At 47.1% G+C, this 24,245-nt stretch overlaps 1 protein-coding gene across 3 annotated transcripts; it reads left to right on the top strand.

Annotated features, from left to right (window-relative positions):
• Nucleotides 1-21: 21 nt before the first annotated feature.
• On the top strand, nt 22-22,280 carry RNF166 (ring finger protein 166). Of its 3 annotated transcripts, none has more exons than XM_056810832.1 (6): nt 23-361; nt 9,504-9,660; nt 11,803-11,915; nt 13,246-13,360; nt 17,534-17,641; nt 21,282-22,280. In XM_056810832.1, the coding sequence occupies exons 1-6, from the start codon at nt 165-167 to the stop codon at nt 21,354-21,356; spliced, it is 765 nt and encodes a 254-aa protein (XP_056666810.1). In that variant the 5' UTR covers nt 23-164; the 3' UTR covers nt 21,357-22,280. The 3 variants fall into 3 exon arrangements, with proteins under 3 accessions (XP_056666819.1, XP_056666810.1, XP_001376864.4); XM_001376827.5 differs by having other exon boundaries at nt 24-361; nt 20,803-22,280; XM_056810841.1 differs by lacking the exon at nt 17,534-17,641 and having other exon boundaries at nt 22-361; nt 20,803-22,280.
• Nucleotides 22,281-24,245: the final 1,965 nt, after the last annotated feature.

Genomic DNA, 24,245 nt, shown 5'->3' with positions numbered 1-24,245 from the left:
ACCACTGTTGTCGCTACACGATGACGCAAGACGCGAGGGGCGGGGCGGGCCGGGGCCGGGGACCCGGACCGGGACCGAGACGGAGTCCGAGCCCGAGCCCCGCACTGGGAGCGAGCGGGGCCAGCGGGCCGGGGCCGGCGGGCAGGGGTGGGCCGGGCCCCGCAATGGCGATGTTCCGCAGCCTGGTGGCCTCGGCGCAGCAGCGGCAGCACCCGCCGCCCTCCGCGGCCCCAGCCAGCTCACCGCTGCCCCCGACCGGGCCCGGTGCCGGAGGCGAGAGCGGCCTGGAGGCCCAGTACAGCTGCCCCATCTGCCTGGAGGTCTATTACCGGCCTGTGGCCATCGGCAGCTGCGGACACACGTAAGGCCAAGGCGCGCGGCGGGCGGGCGGCGGCGGCGGCCTCAGTTTACCTATCTGTAGAACAGGAGGCGGAAGAGGAGAGCAACCCCTCCCCTCGGTGCGGCCGGACGAGACGCTTTGTCTGCCAGGACTCTGGCTCGAAAGCGAGTGGTAGCGGCAACACAAGTAGTAGTAGTATTCTATTCCCTTCTCACTTCTTGGGGGAGGCGAAGGGGAGGAGGTAGGGGCTGCCACTCTGCGGGTGGAGGGAGCTGATGGAGTCAGAAGCTATGACTCCCCTTCCCCTCCTGCAGAAAGAGAAGTGGGACTGCCACCCCTGCCCTGAAGGAGGAGGGAGCTGGGAGGGGGGTGGAAGCTGTGGGCCTTGTCTGACTACTCCCCTTGCCCTGCTAAAGAGCCTCCCCATGTTCTCTTGGAGAAGGAGTGGGGGCTGTAACCCCCCTGCCTTGTAGGAAGTTCGGCCCTGCAAGGAGGAAGGTTCGTCAGTCTTCGGATTGCTCCTCCTGAAGAGATTTAAGAGAAGCCCTTGCAGAGCCAGCTCGAGTGGAAGAGCAGGACTCGATGGGGGAGGGAGGGGTGGGTTCCTTGGGGTTTAGTGAGGGAGGACCCCGGGAGTTGTTAAAGAAATAGGCCATCCCCTTCCCTTCTCCCAGCAATGACTTGTAGCTTCCCTCTTCTCCGAGGGAGGAAGCACAGAGGGCCTCAAGCCTTATTCAGGAGAGCAGAAGTTCAGGGTCTAAAATGGGAGTCAGTGTCCAAACCAGATGGGAGACAGGATAAAGGGGAGAGAATATCCCAAGGGAAGTGAGGGAGTAAGATGCCCAAGAAGCAAGAAAAAATACTGAAATGGATTCAGAGGATGTGGTTCTGTCACTACTAGCCTTGTGACCTTGAGCAAGTTTAATTTTCTTTCCGTACCTCAGTTTGCTCATGTGTAAAATTGAGAGGGTTGTACAAGCTGACCTCTTGGCCCCCTTCCAGAACTCGGTCTTTGATTCTCAGATGGAGTGAAGAGCCTGAGGCCTCCTCCCAGCAGCAGCAGCAGTTACCCAAGAAAAGATGAGGTTTTCTCTCAGGGCTTGGTTTGGGGTTAAAATAAGTTGCCCCAGGCTGGGACAAGGCCCTGGAAGGTTTTGAAAACAAAGGAGAGGCTGGCTGAGTTTTCCCTGGCTCACAACACTGAGGGCAGGAACTGCTGTTTGCAGCAGTGGGTGTGTGGCTGCCACTCATCCCTAAGAAGGCGGCTGCCGTAGAGAGAGCCCCTGGCTTACCTCTTCGTCCCCTTTAGGGTGGCAGCCAAGGTGCCCTTCCTCCCACAGGGATGCTCCGACTTGGCCTTCATTTGGGTGGGTATCATGTTGGCAGACACTCTCAGAAACAAATGTATCACTTTTAAATATAGTATTTTCTCCATATGGTACTGCAAAGTCTAGAAATCCTTGGGGGAGAACTTTGTTATAGATTCCTCTGGTCCTATATTTAGAATCCTCTCAGTGTGATTCCATGTGATTTGACTTTGCTTGTTGTGAGCTCTCAGTTCATTTTCTAGTTTAAAGAGATACTATGCATAGGAAAGTTTTCTGACTAATGCAGATCTTTGAAATTTCAGTATCTTCTGCTGCTTGATGCAAATTAGTCCATCCTTTCATAAAAAGTAATTTTGGATCCCATAGACTATGAAGAACTTTTTATGGAAGCTTCATTTCCATCCACTTCTAGCCAGATTTCTTTGGTCTCACTGGTTCACAGTCATTATTCCATCTCTAGCTCCTTCTCCATAGTGATTCTTAGTTTGCTCTTCTCTGGATTTGTGCCTCTTGTTAGTGCTCTTTTTATTTTTATTTTTTTTTATCTCTAAAGTACCATCTCTAAAGAAAGGAATGAATCACAAAACAGTTTTTCCATTATCCTATTCTCCCATTCTTATCTTGTACTTATTGCTAAGTAAATTCCTTCAGCCTTGCATATTTTGTATGCTTAGCTCTCCAAAACACCTTTGCATTGTGCAATCATCTCCCCCAGAATAGGGTTTTTTTTCCCTTTTGCTAAGGAAAAGCCCTGGATCATCCACACCACAGCTACCCTGATGATTAGCTACCTCTAACACTCAGGAGGAAGCAGGTAGTGGCTCAGTGGATAGAGCACTGGGCCTAGAGTCAGAAAAATCTGAATTAAGATTTAGCCCCATTTACTAGCTATATGATCCTGGGCAAGTTACTTTACCTCTGTCTGCTTTAATCCATTAGAAATGGAAATGGCAAACTATTCCAGTATCTTTTGCAAGAAAACCCCATGGACAACACTTAACAATCATAACTTTTGGAAAAGAATAGTTAATAATTTAAGGCTAAGCAAGCTTTATGATCAGACCTAGAAGTCCATGGTGACTGTCTCCTTTTTATCATGCATACCTGATGAATGGGGAGCAGTGTTCACTATCAATCTCACAGGTCTCATATCTGCACAGTCCTCAGGTGGATCCTCAGTCTCTCATTTGTAGGGAGATTTGCACCACAAATACCAGAACCAAAGCCATATATCCAATTTCTAACCATTGGATAAATCCCATTCATTTGGGGACTGGAGCCTATTGGTTTGGGTGACTCTTTTAGTCAGTATTTTCTTGTGGGTAGGTGATTTTAGCCTTAGACAAATAGGATAGAGAGTTTAGATTTTTATATCCTGCCCTTCCCTTCAATTTTTGCAGCCTTTTTTCCTTTGGCTGGTGTCTCATTACTCTTGCCTCCAAATATTCCCTGTTCATTTATTTGTTAAAGTAGAGTTATGAGGGAAACTCAGTAAAAGTTACTTGTTAGAGAGAGACCTCTGGGGGCCCAGGTATTTCACAGACTTGCTAGCATCTAGTAAACCTAAATCCACAAACATCCCAGAGGCTCCAAGGAAATTGGAGAGGTATAAACAAATGTTTGTGTTTATTATTAGAGATCAGCTGAAGGAGACCTTTGGGTAGATAGAATTAGTGGGATTAAAATCTGAAGGGAGAGAATCAGAGTGGCAGGGTGATAGGGTGAAAAGAACCCTGGAATGAGGAGGGAGAGGTTTGGTGTTTTAGCTAGCTTCCAGTACAAATCATTGCCCTACACTGAGCTGTCATTTTCTCCTGCATAAAATTACGGGGCTGGCCCCTGTAATCTGGCTCTGTAAATCTGCCCCTGCACAGAGCGACTGGACCAATTCCAGGCCATCTCCACCCTCTGCTGCCTCTTCTCTAGTCACTATCTTCATCACCCTTCTACCAGGACCTTTGGCTCTGCTTCCAAGTCACTCCCAGGTCAGCTCCCCCATGCCTAGGCTCCTGTGCAACACCCCCCCCCCCATTCCCCATTAGATTGTGAGCTCCTTGAGGACCCAGTCTCTCTTGCTTCTATTTGTATCTCCAGCCTTAGCACCTCACCAGACTCTTGGCAAGTACTTAATAACTGACTCTCTGTTTTGAAATAGTAATGAAATAAAGGTCTAGCCTCCCTGGTTGGTGTCCTGGTCCCTATCTTTCCTCCTGGGCAGGATGGGGTTACTCTGGCACTGCAGAGTAGAGGACCCTGCCTACAGATTCTTCTCTCAGTTCTCCTTGCTGCCAAGGGTGGGAATACAGGGCTTCATGAGGGGGGGTGGGGGGGGAGTGGACTACATGAAACTAAGACTTGGGTGGCAGATTTGACCCATTTTGCACAGTCTTTGTATAGTTAATTGAGATGAGTCATGTGGGCTTGCAAGGCTCTGAAGTCAGTCCTTGGTAGGGGCACCTTGTGCCTTACCTCCACAGCTTGAGGCCACAGGAAGTGTGTTGCCCCAAGGCTTTTGCATTCTTTTTAGGCCAGGTTTAATCTGGGATAACCCTGCCTATCCCAGAGCCAGCTCTGAGGGCTGCATCTGCTGACTATATAACAACTACTTATGTTTATGTAGGTCTTAAAGTTGGCAGAACTTCACTTACATCAGATGTGTGAATTAGGTAGTGCAAATATTATTGGCCCTATTTCCTGATAAGGAAACTGAATCCCTGTTAGGTTAAAGCCCAGCTCCTAAGTGCCTAGAGCAGGGTTGGAGCCTGAGTCTACTAACTCTAGCCCTTATCCATGTAGGTTCAGTCTTTCAAATCTTCAGCTTCTTCAGCATCTGGGAGAGTGGCTCGTCCTGGTCCTCTAGACTTTCTGCTTCCCTCTGCAATTCCAGAGAGGGGGTTTCCTTTGTCCTCTTCTCTACAGGGCTTGTAACTTGATCCCACCACTCAGGTGTTAAATACAGTTAAAAAAGCCCATGATCACCTGGATACCAGGGCAAGTCCTAGCGGGTATTTATATTCATCTAGTCCAGCATCACTGCATGGTTATGTGCTGGGGGATGGGGGTGGGACTGGGACTGGGACTGGGACTGGGACTGGGACTGGGACTGGGACTGGGACGGACACACATCAAGGTTACCATGACTAAAACCTGGACTGAGCCAAGAGACACCAACACCCATAGCCAGGATGCTTTGTCTTGCTGCCTCCCTCCCCAGGGAATGGGACCATTGAAATTACATGTCAGTTGATGATGATGAGAGAGATGATCATTTGAGTCAGTGTAAGGCAGGATTTAGTCATATGTTAGCAGATCAGCCAGCCCTTTCAAGGTATCTGAGACCTCTTCCTTTACCTCCCCCCATCCCTCTGAAATAAGTTCATTTAATTGGTTTTTATTCTTAGCCCTTGTACAGTTTAATTGAGATAATATTTATAAAGAACTTAGCATGGTGTCTAGCACATAGTGGATGCTATATAAATGCTCATTTCCTGCCCTTTGTTTATAAAGGTCCTGAGATAAGTTCAGACTTCAACTTTTTAAGGCCAGTTGCTTGATTTTCTTCCTCAAAAATAAGTGGCTGTGGCTATTAGGAAGCCAGGCCTGGTTTCTCTATTCCTCTTTTTCTGATTATGCAATGGTTCCCCTTAGGTTTTGTTTGTTCTCCATCAGTAACTGGTTTTGCCTGACCAACCAGGATGATATAGGGAAGGGATTTCTATGGCAGTTTAATAATCAAACCCTTGGGAAAATGTATGGGACTCAGCAATTGGAGTTTGAGAAGGATAATGCTACATATTAAACCACTTGTATGAGAGACAGAAAAGAGAGGAGCTCACACATCTCCCTTCACTTCACCTCCTGAAGTAAGTGACAAATGGTGTCACCCCCAAGCCCACGAGCTCTGCCCTGTGAAAATAACAACTGTTCCTTCTCTCTGATTAGTTTTTCCTTCCATCTAAGTGACGAACATATTTCTACAGAGTGGGAAGTCATTGTAAATACCAGCTGGAGGGTGTATGTGTGAAAAAGCAGGGAGAAGAGAGGAGTGGGAAGAAACCTGACTTCTTTTAGGAACCCAGAGTGCATGACAGCCTTTTGGAAGCAAGATCCAAGTGTCTGTTACCAGCATTTGGTCACAGCCCTCTTTGCATCTCAGTGACATAACAGGAGTCCACATCAGCTTATTGTATGCTGGTGCCCTGTAGGAGAGGGTCAAAGAAAATGAGCTGATGGATTCGGCTCACAAGTCTAAACATAACCCCACTTTCAGCATTGCCTCCTGCTCAGAAAGAACCCATGGAGCCTGGAACTACAGCTGTTTCTTTGTTTGCCTTTTGGATGCCAATTTTTCTGTATGGGTGGACTAGATAGGAAGCTTGCTGTCTTAGAGGATTCAGATCACTGCTTTCTCTCCTTAGCCCTCAATAGACCTTTCACTGTGGATCAGCCCACCAACTACTTAAAGACAGTATTTCATTTTAATCTTCTATTATTCCCTTCTCCCAAACTTCATGCCCCACTTTCTCTAGCTAAGCCTATGTTTAGTCTCCTATCTGGGTATATATTAATGTTGCCTCTTTCCTGCAGGGTCCGCAAAACTTTGACAAGGTATTACATCCCTCTAGCATTTGCTAAAATCTTAAGGAGTGAGAAAATTAGACTGAGGTAATCAGGCATCTAATCTTGTATTTGGAAATCATCCCTTCTGATCATCTCTTTTGTTTCTAGACTAGAAATGTCCTTCCCCTCAGATGAGTTCTTCTTGCAGTGGGGCATCTACTATTACTCTTGCCCCAAGTTCAAATTTTTCTGGAAATTTTTGAAAGAAAAATATAGCCAGGACATTACCTCTTCTCTGCCATCCTTAGAAGGGGATATGTGGGTGGAGGAGCAGGGAAGTGGGAGTTTTGCTCCAGATGGAGAGAGATAGAAGGGAATGGGTATCTTTTTTTTTTTTCAGTTTTTTTTCTGACCTGGTTGCAACCTATGGTTGTGTGAATGACCACTCTGGTAGAGGACTAACTGTTTCTCACTTTGGGCTATCTGCCACATGATTAGAGAACTACAGGATGTTCATGGAGGGTGGGACTTTACCTGTCTTAATCTTATTTCATAGAGGAAGAAACCAAGAAGAGACTGACTGTGGCCACACAATTAATAATAATGTTTGGCCTTCATATAGCATTTTAATGTTTGTAAAGCATGTTATATACAGATTATCTAGGTTGACCTTAGTTAGCACTATTCCTTTAAAGATATTACAGGGAGCAGCTAGGTGGCTCAGTGTATAGAGAGCCAGGCCTGGAGTCAGGAAGACATGGATTCAAATATGACCACAGATACTTCCTAGCTGTGTGACCCTGGACAAGTCACTTAATCCCTGTTGTCTAGACTTTAATGCACTTCTTCCTTAGAACTGATACTTAGTATTGATTATAAGATAAAAGGTAAGGGTGTGTTTGTTTTTTTTAAGATCAGTACTCCAGGTAAGGGATTCTTTCCCCCATTTTACCAATAAGGAAACTGAGAAAGATTACATGGCTATCTGTGGTCACACAGTCATTGTCAAGTGGTGGTATTTAAGTTTTATTCTCTCCTGACACCCATATCCAGTATTCTTTCTAAAATTTTCATGTATGGAATTAATTTTGTAGCTAGAAGGAAACTTAAGAGGTCATCTGGCCCAACCTCATTTCATCACCAGGCTACCTCCCTGAGGAAGGTTGGCTGTTTAGAAACAGAACCAAGACTGCTTCCTGACCCCTAGTCTAGTGCTTTTTTGTATCTCAGCATATAAAGTGTTGAGTGGATCTAACCCCTTTGCACAAAGGTCCTGCTGTTTTGAAAATAACTTTTCTGTACTCGGAACAAGAAAAAAGGAAACACCTTTTCAGGGACAGTAGATATTATATTCCAAAAGAAAGGTTCTCCTTTCTCCTACTTGTTTCGGGGCATTTGAATATACTAGATTCTCTCACTTGTATTCCTATTGAATAAAAATGGTCCCAGGACAGATCCTCAAGGGTATTCGATTCATTGATGACATTTACCCATCCAAAGAACTCTTCTGCTCTTGATGACTTATGAAGGCATTCAGGCAGGGAATTTGTGCTTAGCACCAGAGAGGTATATAGCTTAAAACTTTTCTAGAGCTTATTGACAGGGGGAGCTGGATAACTCAGTGGATAGAGAGCCAGGCCTAAAGTCAGAAGGACCTGAGTTCAAATCTGGATTCAGAAACTTAGTAGCTATGTGATCATTAAACTTAACCTTCTTTTCTTCAGTTTCCTTATCTGTAAAATGAACTGGAGAAGGAAATAACAAATCACTCTGGTATCTTGGCCAAGAAAACCCCAAAAGGGCCACAAAGAGTTGGACGTGACTGAAATGACTAAACAATGAAAAGGAACCTATTAACTGTAGCATAATTAATAAATAAGTGCATTGGAAAAGGGCATAGAAAATATTTTTATCTTTGGCACCACACAAAGTACCTGGTACTAAGTGTCTACTTTGTGTCAGGCATGAACCAGTCTCTGCTAGGCTGCAGAGAGTTGACAGTGAAAGAAAAGGAAGACATTAATTATAGGTAACTTTCTTAAGGAACTTCACCACCACAGGGAGAATATGAATATGATAACATCTAGCAGGAATGGATAAGTCAGGTGAGGGTTAATAATAGCTAGTATTTAAATGATACCTGTTAAATCCCAGGCACTGTGACTCACAACAATATTAAGGCATAGGTGCTATTATTATTCCCATTTTGCAGATAAGGAAATTGAGACAAACAAGTTAAATGACTTGCCCAGGGTCACACAGCTAGTAGGTATCTTGAGTCCGGATTTGAACTTGGGTCTTTCTGATTCTTAAGCCTGGTACTCTATCCATTGCCACCTCTTCATTGCTCCCATTTTGAGGATGAGGAAGACCCTGGTGTGTGTTTGGAGGCATTAGGGAAGCAGACAATAGAGTCTGATACTCAGTGTTTAGGAGCTTTTACTGTTAAACCTCTCCTTAGGCTAAGACTTCTACTAAAATGTTTTGGTCTCAGGATTATCCTTTCATAAAATAAGGACCTCAAAGAGCATTTGTTTTGTGAGCTATATTTATCATCATTTTCCAAATTAGACATTAAAAATGATACACTTTTAACTGTACATTTAAAATTAATAAAATTAGTGAGGGGAGATGGCATTGTTTTACATATTTTTGCAGATCTCTTTCATTTCAGACATAGGAGGCAGCTGGATTTTCATACCTGCTTCTTCGTTCAATCTGTTGTGATAGTGTTGTTTTGGTTGAAATAGAAAAAAATTCATCCTCACATCCTGATATAGCTGGGAAAGGAAGGACTGTTTTAATAGGAAAATAATGTTTTAATATTATTAAAGTAAAGGGTTTTAGGACCCCTAGGGATCCTGAGACTATACTCTGAACTACTGACTCAAACATTATTAATTAATAACATCAAACATCATTAATAATTAGAGAAGATCTTAAGATCCTTTGTGTACATTTAAGCAGGTACAGTAATGTTATACAGCCCATTTACAGATTATTTAACTTGAGGGCTAGAAGGGTTAATTTGTTTATCCAAGGAAAGCCTTCCTAGTGCCATCTGCCCCAGAGACAGAAATTCCCCTTTTCCAAATAAAGGATGAACACAAGATGGGCATGAGTCTCATGCCCTGAAGTGATCACCGACTAGGGGGTTTGGGTGGAAATGTATCAGAAGCCAAAGGGGACCATTTTCAGGGCTTCGCTCTGCTGTCCTGACAGCACCACCAAGGCCCATGCTCCCAGAAGGGCTCAGGAGTTGTGTTTCTTTGTAGATTCTGTGGGGAGTGTTTGCAGCCATGTCTCCAGGTGCCATCTCCACTCTGTCCACTCTGCCGAATGCCCTTTGACCCAAAGAAAGTGGACAAAGCCTCCAATGTGGAAAAGCAACTGTCATCCTACAAGGCTCCCTGCCGGGGCTGCAGCAAGAAGGTAACTTCATCATGAGAAGTCTCCTGCACCCATTTGACTCCAATTTTCAGGAGTGGTTAATGGTCTCACCCACTGGTTAGGAGAATAGTGTTTCTGCCTCTGAAAGAACAACTCTCATGAGGAATAGGTGGGCTTTTATTTTTCTTTTGTATTGATTTTTGTTTCTCATGAGAAGTAATTTTCAGATTCTACCAGGCCCTTTCCTGTCAAGCCACCTGGAGCAAGAGAATTGTCTTTAATGGGTCACTCAGCTATAAACTCATCCAGCCTAGAAATCAACCTGTGACAGTGATTGCTTCAGGAGAGCTGAGAACTTGAGGGTGAAACACTCATGGAATCACCTCTGACATATAGGTAGTGTGTGAATTCACCCCCATGTCTTACCAAAGCTGTGATTTCAGATTCCACAGTCAGAGCTACATTCTTTTAGTCTAAGGCTAAAAGGAGACAGAACACAATAGAATGGAAAAGTATGTATTAAAAACCCATGTGCCAAGCACTGTGCTGGGAGACACTCATAAGAAAGCAAGACTTGATGTCTGTTCTCATGAAGCTCCCATTCTAATTTAAGGGAGGCAGCACTGCATATATGGGAGTGTTCATCTCCAGGGCAAACAGTAAGAGCCTGTTTATAGCAAAAAGATTGTAGTGGATGATGATGACTTCATCCAGGTGGTGATGGGATAAGGGCAAAGGCCAGCCTTCTGATTGGGAGGGTACATTTAGTGGGGCTAGACAATGGAGGAGAAGGGCCCCCAAGAAACTCCAGGGCCATATTGCTGGACTCTCTAACTCACTATTGTGCACATTTTGCCCAGGTAGTATCTGGCCTTTAGACATCATCTTCCCTGATACTAATTTTTAAAAATATTAGGGAGTTCTATTCCTGAACACCCAACACCTTGCTTCCCAGTTACCCAGGTGTCTAACCTCACCCACCATCTTCTTCCCCTCTTCTTTCCCTCCTTCCTTCCACCCCCCCCCCCAACCCTCCCTTTTTGGTTTATTTAAAAATAGTTCTTGGTTAGTCTTACCGTTTCTTGTCTCTACCCTCTCTGGTCTTTAAGGCCACGGTCAAAATAATCTTCCTGAGATATAGGATTGACCCAGGTCATCACCTGACCCTCCTGAGATGTCAGTGACTCCCTGTGACCTCTGGGAGAAAATGCAGTTCCCTACCTCTAGCTTTTGAGCCTCTTCACAGTCTGGTTCCAGCTTATCTTTGCATATTTATTCACCTAACTCTCCTTTCACATAAGTATTGGCTTCCCAAGATCACACTGTTTACATAAACTGTCCCTCTGTTCTGCCTCTGAATTCTCATCTTCAATGTTCAGTTCAAATATCATCTCCTTCCTTATACCCCTCCCCTTATTACCAAAGTGCCCTCCCTCCTGTCCCCTCCAGTGTATGTGGGGTCTGCCCAAGAGGAATATTAATCCCTTTGGGGCAGTTTCATTTCCTTGATGCCTAGCTCATCCTTTGGTAATGGGCACTAATGCATATTTGCTTACTTGGGTTGAATTTAATTGAGTGGATGTATCTGAATACCTCTTGCATCCTTTTTAATAACTCCACATTGGTTTTACCTAACAACCTACCTTGAATTTATATATATTTGGAGTAAATACAACCTCAGGTTCATAATCTTTACCTTGTGGTAAGGGTATACAACAGGATTGCATTTCTTTGTCCTAAAATTACCAGTGACTCATTTCAAGGAGTTGCTTTTTCATTCTGCCATTCACTGTTCTTCCTATTTAAAACCTCTGTTCTCTTCCCATCACCACCCTCCTCTGCCTTCATCTCTCCAGACAAAAGAAATCCTAAGCATTGTAGGTTTTCCCATCTCCTTGATCTTTTTTGCTGCTCTTCTCTCATCTTTCCTGAGAGGCAATTACCAGAACTATGGACAGCTCATAGTTTTAGGCAGGCCTTTGTTCCTCACTCCCAAAAGCATTCCTCATGTTTTCAGCTCAGTGGCAATGCCTATGCACAAAAATCATCTGTCATGTATCCCTTTTGGTGTCCAAAGGGTTTGTCTAGATACAATCTGAATGCAGCATCCAAAACCCTCCACTCTGGTAAGCCTGTGAAATGCCCAGAGAAAACCACCTCCTCCTGCCTTTTGCTTTCTTTTAGGTAACTCTGGCAAAGATGAGGTCACACATTTCTTCCTGCATGAAGGTCCAGGAGCAGATGGCCAATTGTCCCAAATTTGTCCCAGTAGTGCCAACTTCCCAGCCTATTCCCAGGTAAGCAGGACTTTTCTTCTTTGGCATGAATCCTGATAGTCCATGAGAGAGAAAGAATGGGATGGGATCTACAGGATTACATTCTTTACCTGACATGGTTTAGGTCTCTTCTTGAGAACCTTGAGAACCTTAGTAAGCCTTGAGAGGATGAAGCATAGAAACCTTTTTCTCAGGAAGCAGTCAACCTTGTGATCTGTGAAACAGAGTCTCAGTTTTTCCATCTTTTTATGGGAATAATAGTACTGGGTCTATATACATCATAGGATTGTTGGGAAGGAAACACATCACACACATTAAAGTACTATAGTGAGTTATGCTTAATTCCCTGTCCTCTATTGGTCAGCTTCTACCCAAACACAGTGTCCCAGAAAATGTCTTGGGGCCTTAGGTGAATAGTAAGGAGTGACCATTTGGGTTTCAGGAGGAATTAGGCAGAGTGGCTGGTCTAATAGAAGTTCCCCTTTTTGATTTCTTAAAATGTTCTCCTTCCTGATGTTTTCTGTCGGAAGGTTCTTTGAATGGTTCTTCTCTGATTTCCATTGGTCAGGCCCCTAAGAGATGAATAGCTTAAGAGGGCAAGGGTCCTATCTCCTCACCCAAAGGCTCTAGATGCTGGGAGGAGAAAAACAAGGCAACTAAAGCTGAGAGACAAGAGATTCCCAAAGAGATCTCAGGGCAGGAGGCCCCTCAGAACCAGACTGATTCTAGATGTGACAGTTTTTTATTTCAGAAAAGAGGTGTTAACTCTGCTCAGTTCCCTTGACTGGTAGGCAATCCTGGATTCTGCCTGATTATTTTGGAAGTGGGGATTGGGATGTCAGCAGGATGGGTAGTGGCCAATAAAAGTAGAAGGAATAAGTTTTGAGAACCATTTCTCTATCTTCCTGTTGAAAGAATGTAAGGTCCTAGGAAAGAAGCTACTGAGTAAAGGCAGTATTCGAGCACAGTAGCATTGGTTTCTCTGTTCCCAGAGTAGAGTAGGCCCTTGTCAAATGGATCCATGTAGTATCCCCTTGTGGCATCATTAATCATGGAGGTGGACCAGTAGGTGGAAAGACAACAAGCACCCAAGACCTGCTCCAAGGTAGTAAGCAATTCATGGGCAGTTAGGCAGGCATTGACCAGCCTTGGTAACAGCCATTGTACATAATGGAAGCTGCTTAATGTTTTGGACCTCAATTTCTTCATCAGTAAAATGGGGGCATTGACCTGAAAGATCTCTGAAGTTCTTGGGAGTGCTGTTTCTAGGATCTCTGTCAGCCCCTGCCCCATGATTCCTGAACAATGGTTGTCTCCAGCCTAATTACCTCTTCTCTTACACACTGCTCAGCAATATCCCAAACAGATCCACTTTTGTCTGTCCATACTGTGGAGCCCGAAATCTGGACCAGCAGGAGTTGGTGAAGCATTGCATGGAGAATCACCGCAATGACCCAAACCGAGTGGTGAGTGGGCCCTAGGCTGGGTTTACCCATCTCCTCTGGGCAGAGTTCCCATGTGGGCTTAAGACCAGGGAACATGTACACACGTTGTTATTAATAATGGCAGTAGTTCATATCTAAAATGCTTTATAATCAATCAGCAGGCATTTATTAAGTTCATATACCTGTCAGACACTGTGCTAAGCCCTGAGGATACACAGAAATGCAGAAACAATTCTCAAGAATCTCACCATCTTTTGGGGAGACAGCATGTAATACCTGTGTATAGACAAGATACTGACAACATAGAGGATAAAGGCATTAACATTAAGGAGGACCACTCCTGCGGAGAATTCAAGCAAGCTTTGCAGGAAGGCAAGAGTCAGAAACAAAAAGAGAAAGCATTCCAAGAATAGGCTGGAAATGAAGGTGACAGGTCACAGATCACATGCAAGGAACAGTGAGGAGGCCAGTTGTTTCCTGGATTGCAGAGGATGTGGAGTTGGGGGTGAAGTAAGATGTAAGCAGGCACAATTGCAATGAGTAGGAAGGGGTCAGATCATAAAGCACTCTAAAAGCCAAGAAAATGATTTCATATTTGATCTCAGATAATTTTTTAAAAGTCTTAAAGATTTTTCAAGAGCCATAAAAAATGCATTAAATTTTAAAAAGAGATAATAGGGAGTCACTGTAGTTTCTTAAATAGAGATGGGGGGGGGGGGGGGCGTGGTTGGATCTAAGCTTAAGGAAAGTCAGTGTGACAGCTGAAAGAAAGCTGGGCTGGGGTGAGGAGAACCTAGAGGCAGTAGTCTGGGTGTGAGGTCCTGGTCATGGCAGAGGAAAAAGAGATGTGTGTGAGAGGTGCTTCTAAGGTAGGATCAACAGGGCTTAGCAACACATTAGGTTGAGAATGAGGAGTTAAGGGTGTCATCTAGGCTGCTTGCCTGGGGAACTGGAAGGATAGTGGTACCCAGTAAGAAAGTGAGGAAGAGAGGAGGGATTAGGAAGAAACATAATGAGCTGAGTTTGAGACATGCTCAGTTTAAGGTGTCTACTAGACATCTGATCCAAGATATCCAGCAAGCAGCCAAAACTAGAGGTCAGGAGAGGGTTGGTTAATGAGTCTGAGGATCATCATCACAGGGGTGTTGCTGAGGAGATCACCAAGCACAACAGTAATAGTACAGGGAGAAGAGGGCCCAGGATAGTCTTAGGGTTCCCCATAGTTAGTGGGTATGACCTGGGAAAAGGTCCAGCCACAGAGTCTGTATTGAATAGAAGAGTGTGAACAGCAATGTCAGAGTTCAAGAATGAGGATTGAGGAAAGGCCTTGACAGTGAGCTTGGAGACACGTTTCAGCTGAATTATAAAGTCAGAAATGAGTTAAAAGTGAGAGGAAGGAAGTGTAGACATCAAGTGCAGATGACTTGTTCAGAGAGTTCAGCCACAGAAGAGAGGAAAGATAGACAATAGCTGGGTGAGATGGAGCGGACCAAATGACAGTTTTGTGAGAATGGAGGGAATTGTGGCCATGTATGCAGCCACTGGGACAGGGAAAAGCTGAGACTACTGAAAGATTAGGGATGATGGAGGGGGCAGTCTGCTGGAGTAAGGAGGAAAGAATATGATCACTTTTTGCATATAAAGAGGTTTGCCTTAGCCAAGAGAAGGGGGGGCAGAAGGAGGAGACTGGCAGAAGCCCTCTGAGTCATGGGAGATGAAGAGGGAGGAAAGGGAGCTCTCACAATGGCTCAGTTTTTTCATCGAGCTATGAGGCTAGATTCTCAGCTAAGGGCAGAGAAGCTTTGGGAGGTTATGAGGGTTGAGAAGGTTTGGAAGAGCCACGGTGGTGAGGGAAATAGTGAATTGATTATGGAAATATAAAAGGTAGCCCTTGCCACAGTGAGAGTCCAGTTGAGATCGTGTACCATAAATTAGAGTAGCCCCAATCAGCGTGATTTTGTAATTTTCTTTAACTTTTAGCAGGATACAAATAGGAGACAAGGCGAGTAATCCAAGGATAGGGCAGAATCATTGATAGGAAAAGGGGGTTTAGAGAGCAGGGCATGGTATATAGAATCAAACTGACTTCCCAAGAGCTCAAGATAGGGAAAGATTGGGTGTAACACATGCGGGGGTGTCAGCCTGGTTAAGAACTGAGGGATGGAGGGATCCAAACTCATGGTGAGGACGATGCAGTAACAACACTATCAAGACAAGAAGCTTTGAAAGCTAGAGACACTCGGGCCAATGCAGTGATCATTCTTAATTCCACAAGGTCAGAAGTGACACATGCTCTCCATGACAGAGAAGTTAGGGGTATAGGATGCTCCATAAGACACTGTTCTGCTTGATGATGCAGGTTACAAGAAATTGCTTTTCTGTCCTTTTTGCCCCGGGGGCAAAAAGGAAGAGAAAATAGGTTTTTGTTTTTTAATGAAATAGAACTTGCTACAGATTTGGGATATTGAATTCTTTTCATATGAGGTCACTGTATTAGTTTTAATTTGTTATGAGAGTCTTCTAATGGAATGGGGGTCATCAGTAAATGTTTATAATGTAAGGGCGCAGCTAGGTGGCTCAGTGGATTGACAGCCAGGACTAGAGAAGGGGGGAGATCCTGGGTTCCAATCTGATCTCAGGCACTTGCTAGCTATATGACCCTGGGCAAAGTCACTTAATCCCCACTACCTAGCCCTAACTGCTCGTCTATCTTGGAATCAATAGACAAGATTGATTCTAAGGTGGAAGGAAAGGGTATTTTTTAAAAAAATTATATATAAAATACATCAAACTTTTAAAAAAGGAATAAGGTTATTCTATTACTATAAATATTATGTAATGTTACTTTATGCTATTAGAGTTCTATTTAAGAATTTAGGAATTCATGAACACTGAAGTCAAACACATGTGAGTGATGGCAAGATTAAAGGGAATGACCTTATAGAGCTGAGGTGGTGGGGTACAAGACCCTGTCATGGGAAATGAGTAAATTTGGAATCCGAGGAGTAAGGATTTTTCGAAAACTGAGTCAGGACCTGAACTCATCGAGGAAAGAAGAGTATCCTGGAGGTCAGGATACAGCAGCTGGCAGAGTCTCCATTAAGTGATAAATATGGACTGAATGAACCACCTAAGAGGAAAGGCTGCTGACCTGAATGACGATGGTGGTAGAGGGAGAGTTTAGAAGTGGCAGTGGGGAGTACTCATTACACAAGGAGCATTCCAACCTCTTTATCCCCAACCAGCAAGACAGGAGTGGGAGGAGATGAATGGAAGTGCAGCCAGAGCTGGCCAAGGAGGCTTGTGAGGAGAAAGCAGACCAGTAGCAGGACAGGGAGTCACTGTCACTAAGGCAAGGGTGCCAGGCTACTGGGGGGTCAGTGGGAGAGCTGGATGGCCAGGCCCTGAAAGGATGACCCCCATTTTACAGACTAAACAAGAGGACCAGCAAGGCCCTGAATTAAAGCTCTAGTGATTACAGGAGCCAAGATTCAGGCTCAGATCACCCTCCCAGTTCTGCATTATCTGCCACACCAAGTCATGCCAGTTTGTTTGTGGTCAGCTGTGCTGTTGCCACAAAATTCCCTTCCTGCATTGTTGGCCTGGGTTCTGAAAACTTTCTCCTTGGCCCTGTTGGTTATCCTGGTGTAAAGGCGAGAAAAAGCCCTTTGGGTCAGTCAGTGGTCAGTTAACAATCACTGAGTGAGTTCCTGCTTGGTGCACATCTGTAGTCTGCAGGAGGAGACTGAAAATTATCACGAGAATTAAGTCTCGTCTCCCCACATTGGCTTTACACCCAAAAGAAGGGAACACAAGTCCAGTAACTGATTGGAATTGAGGGGAGGGAGGGGAGCCCCCTGTGGGCAGAGAAGGCTTGGTGGTGAAAAAGCCACCTTTTTGGCAGACTCGTGGGAGAGGAGGTTGTCATCCCCAAAGGATTCTGTGTGAACCTCTTTGTGTCAGCTGCTTACCATCTGGGGTGCCCAGCACTGGGTTGAATGCAGTGGGGGCGCTCAGACTCGAGGTTAATGGATCTGCTTGGCTTGTCTAGATTTGGAGGGGTGGCATCAGGGGGCTCTTTGGGCTGTACTGACTGGAGCCTGATTAGGCCCAGCCTTAACTTGGGAACTGAAAAGCCCATGAGATTCTGCTCCTCCGAGGAAGCGCCGGGCCTCATGGGGTCTTGTGTTTCAGGTTTGCCCCATCTGTTCAGCCATGCCCTGGGGGGACCCCAGCTACAAGAGCGCCAACTTCTTGCAGCACCTCCTCCATCGACACAAATTCTCTTATGACACTTTTGTGGTGAGTGAGTGCCCGGCCTGGGCTTGGGGACGGGGGAGGCCACCTTCTGTTTCTGTGACTGGGGTCAGTCGGTAAACATTTACAAAGCACCTGCTGTATGCCTGACACCAGGCGAAGTGCTGGGCATCTATGGGATGAGGAGAGGGGCTGGGGAAGACTCTGTCCTGTCAGAACTGAAAGGAAGCCGGGCCACAGAAGGGGGAGAACCTCCCGGCGAGGGGAGAGGCTCTGCCCCTCGTTTCTGCCCTCTGACCTCCTCAGCCTTCTCTCCTTGACACTCACCTCCATACCTTTGGTTAGAAGGAAATGCCTAGGCCTGGGGGCATTGGTGGGGCCTCACTGCCAGGCGAGCTCTTCCCCAGACTAGGCAGAGGGGGCCAGTACTGCTTGTGGAACCGGAACCGGAACTGGAACCGGAGCCTGAGTCTGCTCGTCACCTCTCGGCAGTGACTTCTGTCCTGTCTGGTCATCTGGTCCCTCGGAGGCTGGGTGGGCCAATGCCTGCAGCACCCCAGAGGCAGTGATCCTCCACAGCGCAGGGTTTCCTCATCCCGGCTCCCTGAGCAGCATGGCGGTGCAGTGGGCTGGGCTGCGCCTGCCTTTCACGGCCATCCTCTTTCCTCACTCCGCAGCCTGACGGTCTTCTCTGCTCTCAGGAACGTCTTCAGTCTCTAAAGATTGGTTTGGAAGGATAATCAGAGCGGTTTAGGCTTTCCCTGCTACTAAGCCGCCGTCTTCCCAGACTGCTTTTTGGCCGTTTATCCTCTCTAGGAACTGGGGTCAAGCCCTCTCTTCGGGGTCCCTCCCCCTTCCCACTGTGTTCTGCACGGGGACACCCTGCGTGCCCCCCACCGGCACCTGCTCTCCTTGCCTGTCCTAGCACACGCGCAGCTTCACAGCCATCCGAGCCACAATTCCAGGCTTTTTAGCTGCAAAAACCTAGAAGGTGGCTCGTCCATCCCCCGGCTTTGTGGAGCAGGACATTCTGTGATTGACTCTCCTTGATAAGTGCCCCAGCAGCACTGTGCCCGGCGCCTGTTCCTGCTCTTCCCGGCCACCAGAGGGAGTTCCAGAGCCCTCCAAAGGCCCAGGGCAGCCTCCAGAGCTGCCCAACAGGGCCTCCCCTGGCCTGCCCACACATTGTCATTTCACTCCCGTTGAGATGCTGAGTCAGAGCCTCCCGGGGTCTCCTGAACTTCTCACCCCCTTCAATGGGCGACCAGCCCTAGCATGTTTGAAGGGCGGCCCCTGGCCTCTCCGCGGTCCCCCAGGCATCACGTGCAGCGGCCTTTCTCTGAGCCTAGAGGGTCAGGGCCAGCCTCTCGGAGGAGAAGGGGCTGAGGGCTGGGGAGTGAGCCTCGCCATGATTGCCCACCTGCTTCTCCTAGGGCCAGCCCCGGGGGTATCCTTAGAGGGACAGGCGTGTCTCCACTTTCTCGGGATAGCCAGGCTCTAGGGCACAGACATCCTCTCGGCAACATCTCGGGTGACCCCAAGTGGAGTGGTTGTCCAGCACTTTTGGGGAGCAGCGAGGGAGGAAGAAGAGGGCAATCCCTTTGATTGGCCTAAAGTTGGCCTCTGTGGTCCCCCTTCGGCATCTGTCCTCTGGGCTGGGCACTGGCCATTTGTCTCTCTTTCATGAGGCAGTCCTTCAAGAGTTTTAGGGATTTTAGGGTTCGTCCTGATCTTTTCCTGGGAACAGTTCAGAGGTTTAGAGCTAGAAGGCCCCTAGAGAACACTGTGTCAGTCATGGGTGGTCCAGTCAGGATTTGAATCTAAGCCCTCTGTTCACATCCAGGCTTTTTGTATTCCAGAACCTCAGTTCGTGAAAGGGTGTCAGGATGGGCAGATGCTCAGGAGAAAAACACTAAAAAGGCTAAAGTAAGAATTCAGGACAGGAAGAATAGCACTGCCTGATTGAACAGACAAGATCAGCCTTCAGGAGCTGAGCACCAAAGGTGTTGAAGATCTTACAAGGAGGAGAGGATTTATTGACGTAATTAGGGATAGTTAGCCCTGACAAGAGACGACTTGGAGGAGGCGGGGAAGTGGGCCCCTGACATACTTGAAGCGCCAGAACCAGAAGTGGTGGCTAAATGTTGCGATGGGTTAGAGCTTTCCAAAAGTAGAACCACTGTCCTGAAAGGTCATGAGTTCCTCATCCATGGAAGTCTTCAAGGAGAAGCAGGATGGCCCCTTGGGGATGTTATAGATAGAATTCGAGTTAGAGACAGTGAGGCACCACTGAGGATGGAGCGCTGGGGTCACGACACCCAAGGAGAGCTCTAGCCCCAGATCCTGACTGAGTGGCCCTGGACAAGTCCCTTACCCTCCTCCGAGGTGCTCGTGAGTGTCCAGGGAGACCCTGTTTGTGAAGCACGGTGCCAGCCCCTGGTTTGCAGTCAGTCGGGGTGTTTAGGTAGGAGTCAGAAGCGCGAATCCAAATGGTGAGAGGAGGGAGAGGGAGTGGTTGGAGGTGGAGAAGGGGCACGCGCGCGTGCACGCACACACACACACACACACACACACACACACACACGGAGCGCCTTTCATAGACTGTTCTCAGTGGCTGCCTTTGACAACATAGTCCTCTAAACTCTCCGATGTCGGTCATCTTGGATGGGCGTGTCATCGGGCCCTCGCTCTGCGTGCCGCTCCGTGTCTCTTTCTATCTAATCACTTACAGCAGCAGACATTCTCTTCCATTCATTTACCGGGGTTAGGTCAGGCTTCTCCGAGCTGATGGGCATCGGCTTGGGTTTCGGTGTTGTTGTTAGCGTTTTGGTGTGGGTGAGGCTTTCTCTGTCTTCAGCTTTCCTGCAGTCCAAGCCCAGTCGTGGGATTACTTTTTCAACAGGTAGGAACAGAACCTTGCTTGTATGATTCCAAATGGCTTTCCAGAATAATTAGAACAATGCACAGCTCTACCAACACCGTATGAGTGTGCCTGGCTTTGGGCACCGAGCATCTCTGCCATTTAGACCGGTGGGTGGCAGAGCCTTAGAGGGCTTGGATTTGCATTTCTCTTCGGGGCTCTGCAGAGTTTTTCTTCATGGTTCCCGGTAGTTGGTCTTTCTTTTGAAAACATTTTACCTTTTGAGGAATAGCTCTTGGAGAATCTCCTATTTATACCCGTTCTCTATCCCACTTCTTCCTTCTAGGACTATAACATCGATGAAGAAGCTGCATTTCAGGCCGCCCTAGCACTGTCCCTCTCTGAGAACTGAAGGCAGCCGTGGCTGGCCCCAACCCAAATCTGTGGTCAAACGTCACCTTTTCCACATGGAGGGACAAGAGGCTTGCTCATTCTTCAGCATTCCCTAGCAGTTAGGCCTCCCCGTCACCTTTATTTGAATTGCGCCTTTTTTAATAAGGTGGACTCTTTATTCCTTGCACAAGGAGAGCAGGCCAACCCCAGGGGCCCCCCTCAGTGCCCTCCCACGGGTGGGGAAAGAGGGCTGTGCCTTTGACCGAGTCAGAGGTTCAGTCTGAATGAGGACTTTCACCTCTCTTCTGGCCAAAGGGAAGCTAATCATTTGGTGTCTGGAAGCCCAGAGGATCCCTAGAGGGCAGCTGAGGAGGCAGAGGAACGTTCAGCTCTTGAAAATCTGAGCCTTGAGCGGTTTTTTTTTCTCCACAGCTATTTGGCTTTCATGCTTCTAAAGATGACTACGTGGAGAGCCCTAACTATACATTGCTGATCCAGACAGGTTAGACGTGAGGGACTGGAGAGGTGAGAGAGAAACTTGGCTGAAGACCTGAATGGGAGGAATGTTTCCTGAGCCCCATCCTAACACCTGGTTCAGTAAAGTTTCCGCCTTGCTCATTTGGTACCAGCTTTTGTGATACTTAGAGATTCTGGCATTTTTCTATATTAACCCGTGTGATAACCTTTTCACATTTTATAGAGCGAGGAAAAAGCAGTTACTCTTCATATTGCAATATCTGTGTTTGACTAGGAACAATAGTATTTTTATGGAACATTTAAAAAATATATTTTTTAAAAAAAATCAAAAACAAACCTAGGATAGGATCAGCATAGGGGGAGTGATAGGGAGCCTGGGGAAGCCAGAACCAAAACTGGAATTAAGAGGGGTTTTTCCACTCATGCTTGTGTGATTTTGAGGTGGCCACGTTCATTAGATTATTTCTATATTTTTAAGGTTTTTGTTGTGTCTGTTTACCTTTTGCTAATAACAAGAAAGAGACTCCCAGCCCCTTGTGCGAGCCGTGCTGCTGCCGAGCTTCCCAGGGCAGGCTGACTGCTGGGGCTCGCGAGGGCCCTGATGGACCTTCCTAGTGGAAACAGCGCAGTTGCTCCCAGGCTTAGGGGAAGACTAGGAAGGGGAGGGAAAGGGTGGCTCCCTGGTCCCTCTCAGCACCCTTCCGAAGAAGACCAGGATTCCCCCCTCAGGCAGAGGCGTGGGGGCAGCCCCCCTCGAGTGACGGGTCTGCAGCATCATCGCATGGGCCCAGGCGGGGGGAGCCGGTGGAGTCGTGGGCCAGCTTTCCTGACCAACATCTGCGCTCAGCATTGGGCTTTTGGGAAGAAGTTCATTAAGCTTTCTGGTTTGTTGAATGATATAAATTATTGTTGTCTTTTTTAAAAAATAAAATAAAAAGTTTGAGAGCATCTTCAGCCAGCTGTGATCGGTGCCGTTTGTTCTCGAGGTAGTTTGGGAGTCTGGAGAAGCCATCGTCCGGCACGTTGACCTGAGCAGGGAGAAGAGCTCTGCCCAAGGCCCCAGCCACGGCCACTGCCCGGCTTCTCCGCTGCCTCCTGAGGCAGCCCGGCCTTTGGTCCTGAAACGGTCTCCTTTGCGAGTTCTTGGATGGAGCCACACGCTGCAGCTGTGTCGTGGCTGTCTGCATTTGGTCGTAGTGCTTAAAGCTGGACAGTCAGCCCGACGGCCAGCCCGAGCCCTCGTTCTCCAGGCCGTCGCCCCGGCGGTTTCTGTTGCTTTTCTTGTGATGACAGCTTCAAGCCCTCTCGGTCACCCATCTGGTCCCCTCGGCAGCATTTGCTAGGAAAGGAAGGCCCTTCGCTCCCCATGGAGGCTGGCGGAGTGAGCCCAGGCCTTTCCCCGCCCGAGCTGACCAGTGTACTACCGCATGAGCTAAGTTGGAAACCCAGTCAGAATGCAGTTTAAATTCGAGGAAAGCCATTAGAGAGGGGTGCTTGGCGTGTCCTTTCTGACTGGAGCCGCCAGCTAGGTGCCATGTTGAATAAGAGAGGCCGACTTGGAGTCAGGAAGACCCGAGTTCAAATCCTGCTTCACACCCCAGGACTCTGGGCGAACCACTTCACCTCTGCCTCCTCTGTAAAGTGGGGGCAATAATAGTACCTGCCTCCTCGTTAGGAGAAAATGGATCGTAAAGCTCTCTGTCAAAATTAAGGTGCTATTGATACATGCTGGCTAAGTGGGGTCCTAGACAGAATCTGTTGACGTACAAGGTTTTCTAAGCCCGCATGTGGCCTGTGGGGATCCTCACATACAGTTCAGTGGCCCACCCTTGTGTTTGAGTTTGACTCCCCCGGCGTGGACCCCCCCCATCCAAAATTCACAAGCCACCGTCTACCCTGAGCTGCGTCAGCACACCTTCCCCCTCTGCCATCACGTGCCTGCACTGAGGCTGCACTGGGCAACCCGAGGACCCACCTCTGCCCTTCCCCCTCTCCTGGGCAGTGACAGGCGTGGCTACAGCTGCCCGGCTGCAGGCCACACGGGCTGGGACCCGGCGGGACAGCAGCAGGAGGAATGGAGGAACAGGAAAAGGAGGAGGCAGGGCTGGGCTTGGAATAGAGTTCAACTATGCCCTCACTATGCAGATCAGTCCCAGAACAACCGCTTGGAGGCCCTGACCTGTGATTTGGGGACTGGGCGAAGGGAAGGGAAGGGAAAGGGCAAAGAAAGAACTAGATAAAAGTGAGAAATAGCAAGGAATTAATACGCAAAACCCCAAAGGGAAAGGGGTAACCAATGGGGGTGGGGATCAGAGATGAGAGGAAGAGAAGACTAGAGAAAAAAATCCAATATTGCAGACAAGGGAAATATAAGCCAAACTCAAAACTTTAAATGTGGATGGATCAAGTAATTAATAAAATGGAAAAAGTAGGTTGGATTAAAAAAAAAAACAACCCTACAATCTATTGCTTGCAAGAAACATTTTTTCAAAAGACAAAAGGATGGGGGAGGGGGGGCGCAGCTGGGTAGCTGAGTGGGTTGAGAGTCAGGCCTAGAGACCAGAGGTCCTGGGTTCAAACCTAGCCTCAGACACTTCCTAGCTGTGTGACCCTGGGCAAGTCATTTGACCCCCATTGCCTAGCCCTTACCACTCTTCTGCCGTGGAGCCAATGCACAGTACTGATTCAAAGGTAGAAAGTAAGGGTTAAAAATTAAAAGGCCTATTTCTGGATCGACATTTAGCAAAAGTCTTTCCTCTTTTGAATACTTAGACAGGTAACTGAACTCCGTGCAGTTATAATGACCAAGCTTGCTTGGCATCAGAGAGGAGATAGAATGCACTCCCTCCCCTCTTTGAAGATGTGAAGGACAATAGACATGGACATGGGATAGACTCTTGTGCATTGGCTAATTTTTTT

This window comes from Monodelphis domestica, chromosome 1 (assembly GCF_027887165.1).
Source record: "Monodelphis domestica isolate mMonDom1 chromosome 1, mMonDom1.pri, whole genome shotgun sequence".
NCBI lineage: Eukaryota > Metazoa > Chordata > Mammalia > Didelphimorphia > Didelphidae > Monodelphis > Monodelphis domestica.
The sequence above is the reverse complement of the archived record's forward strand: the minus strand, read 5'-3'. Positions and strand labels throughout refer to the sequence as shown.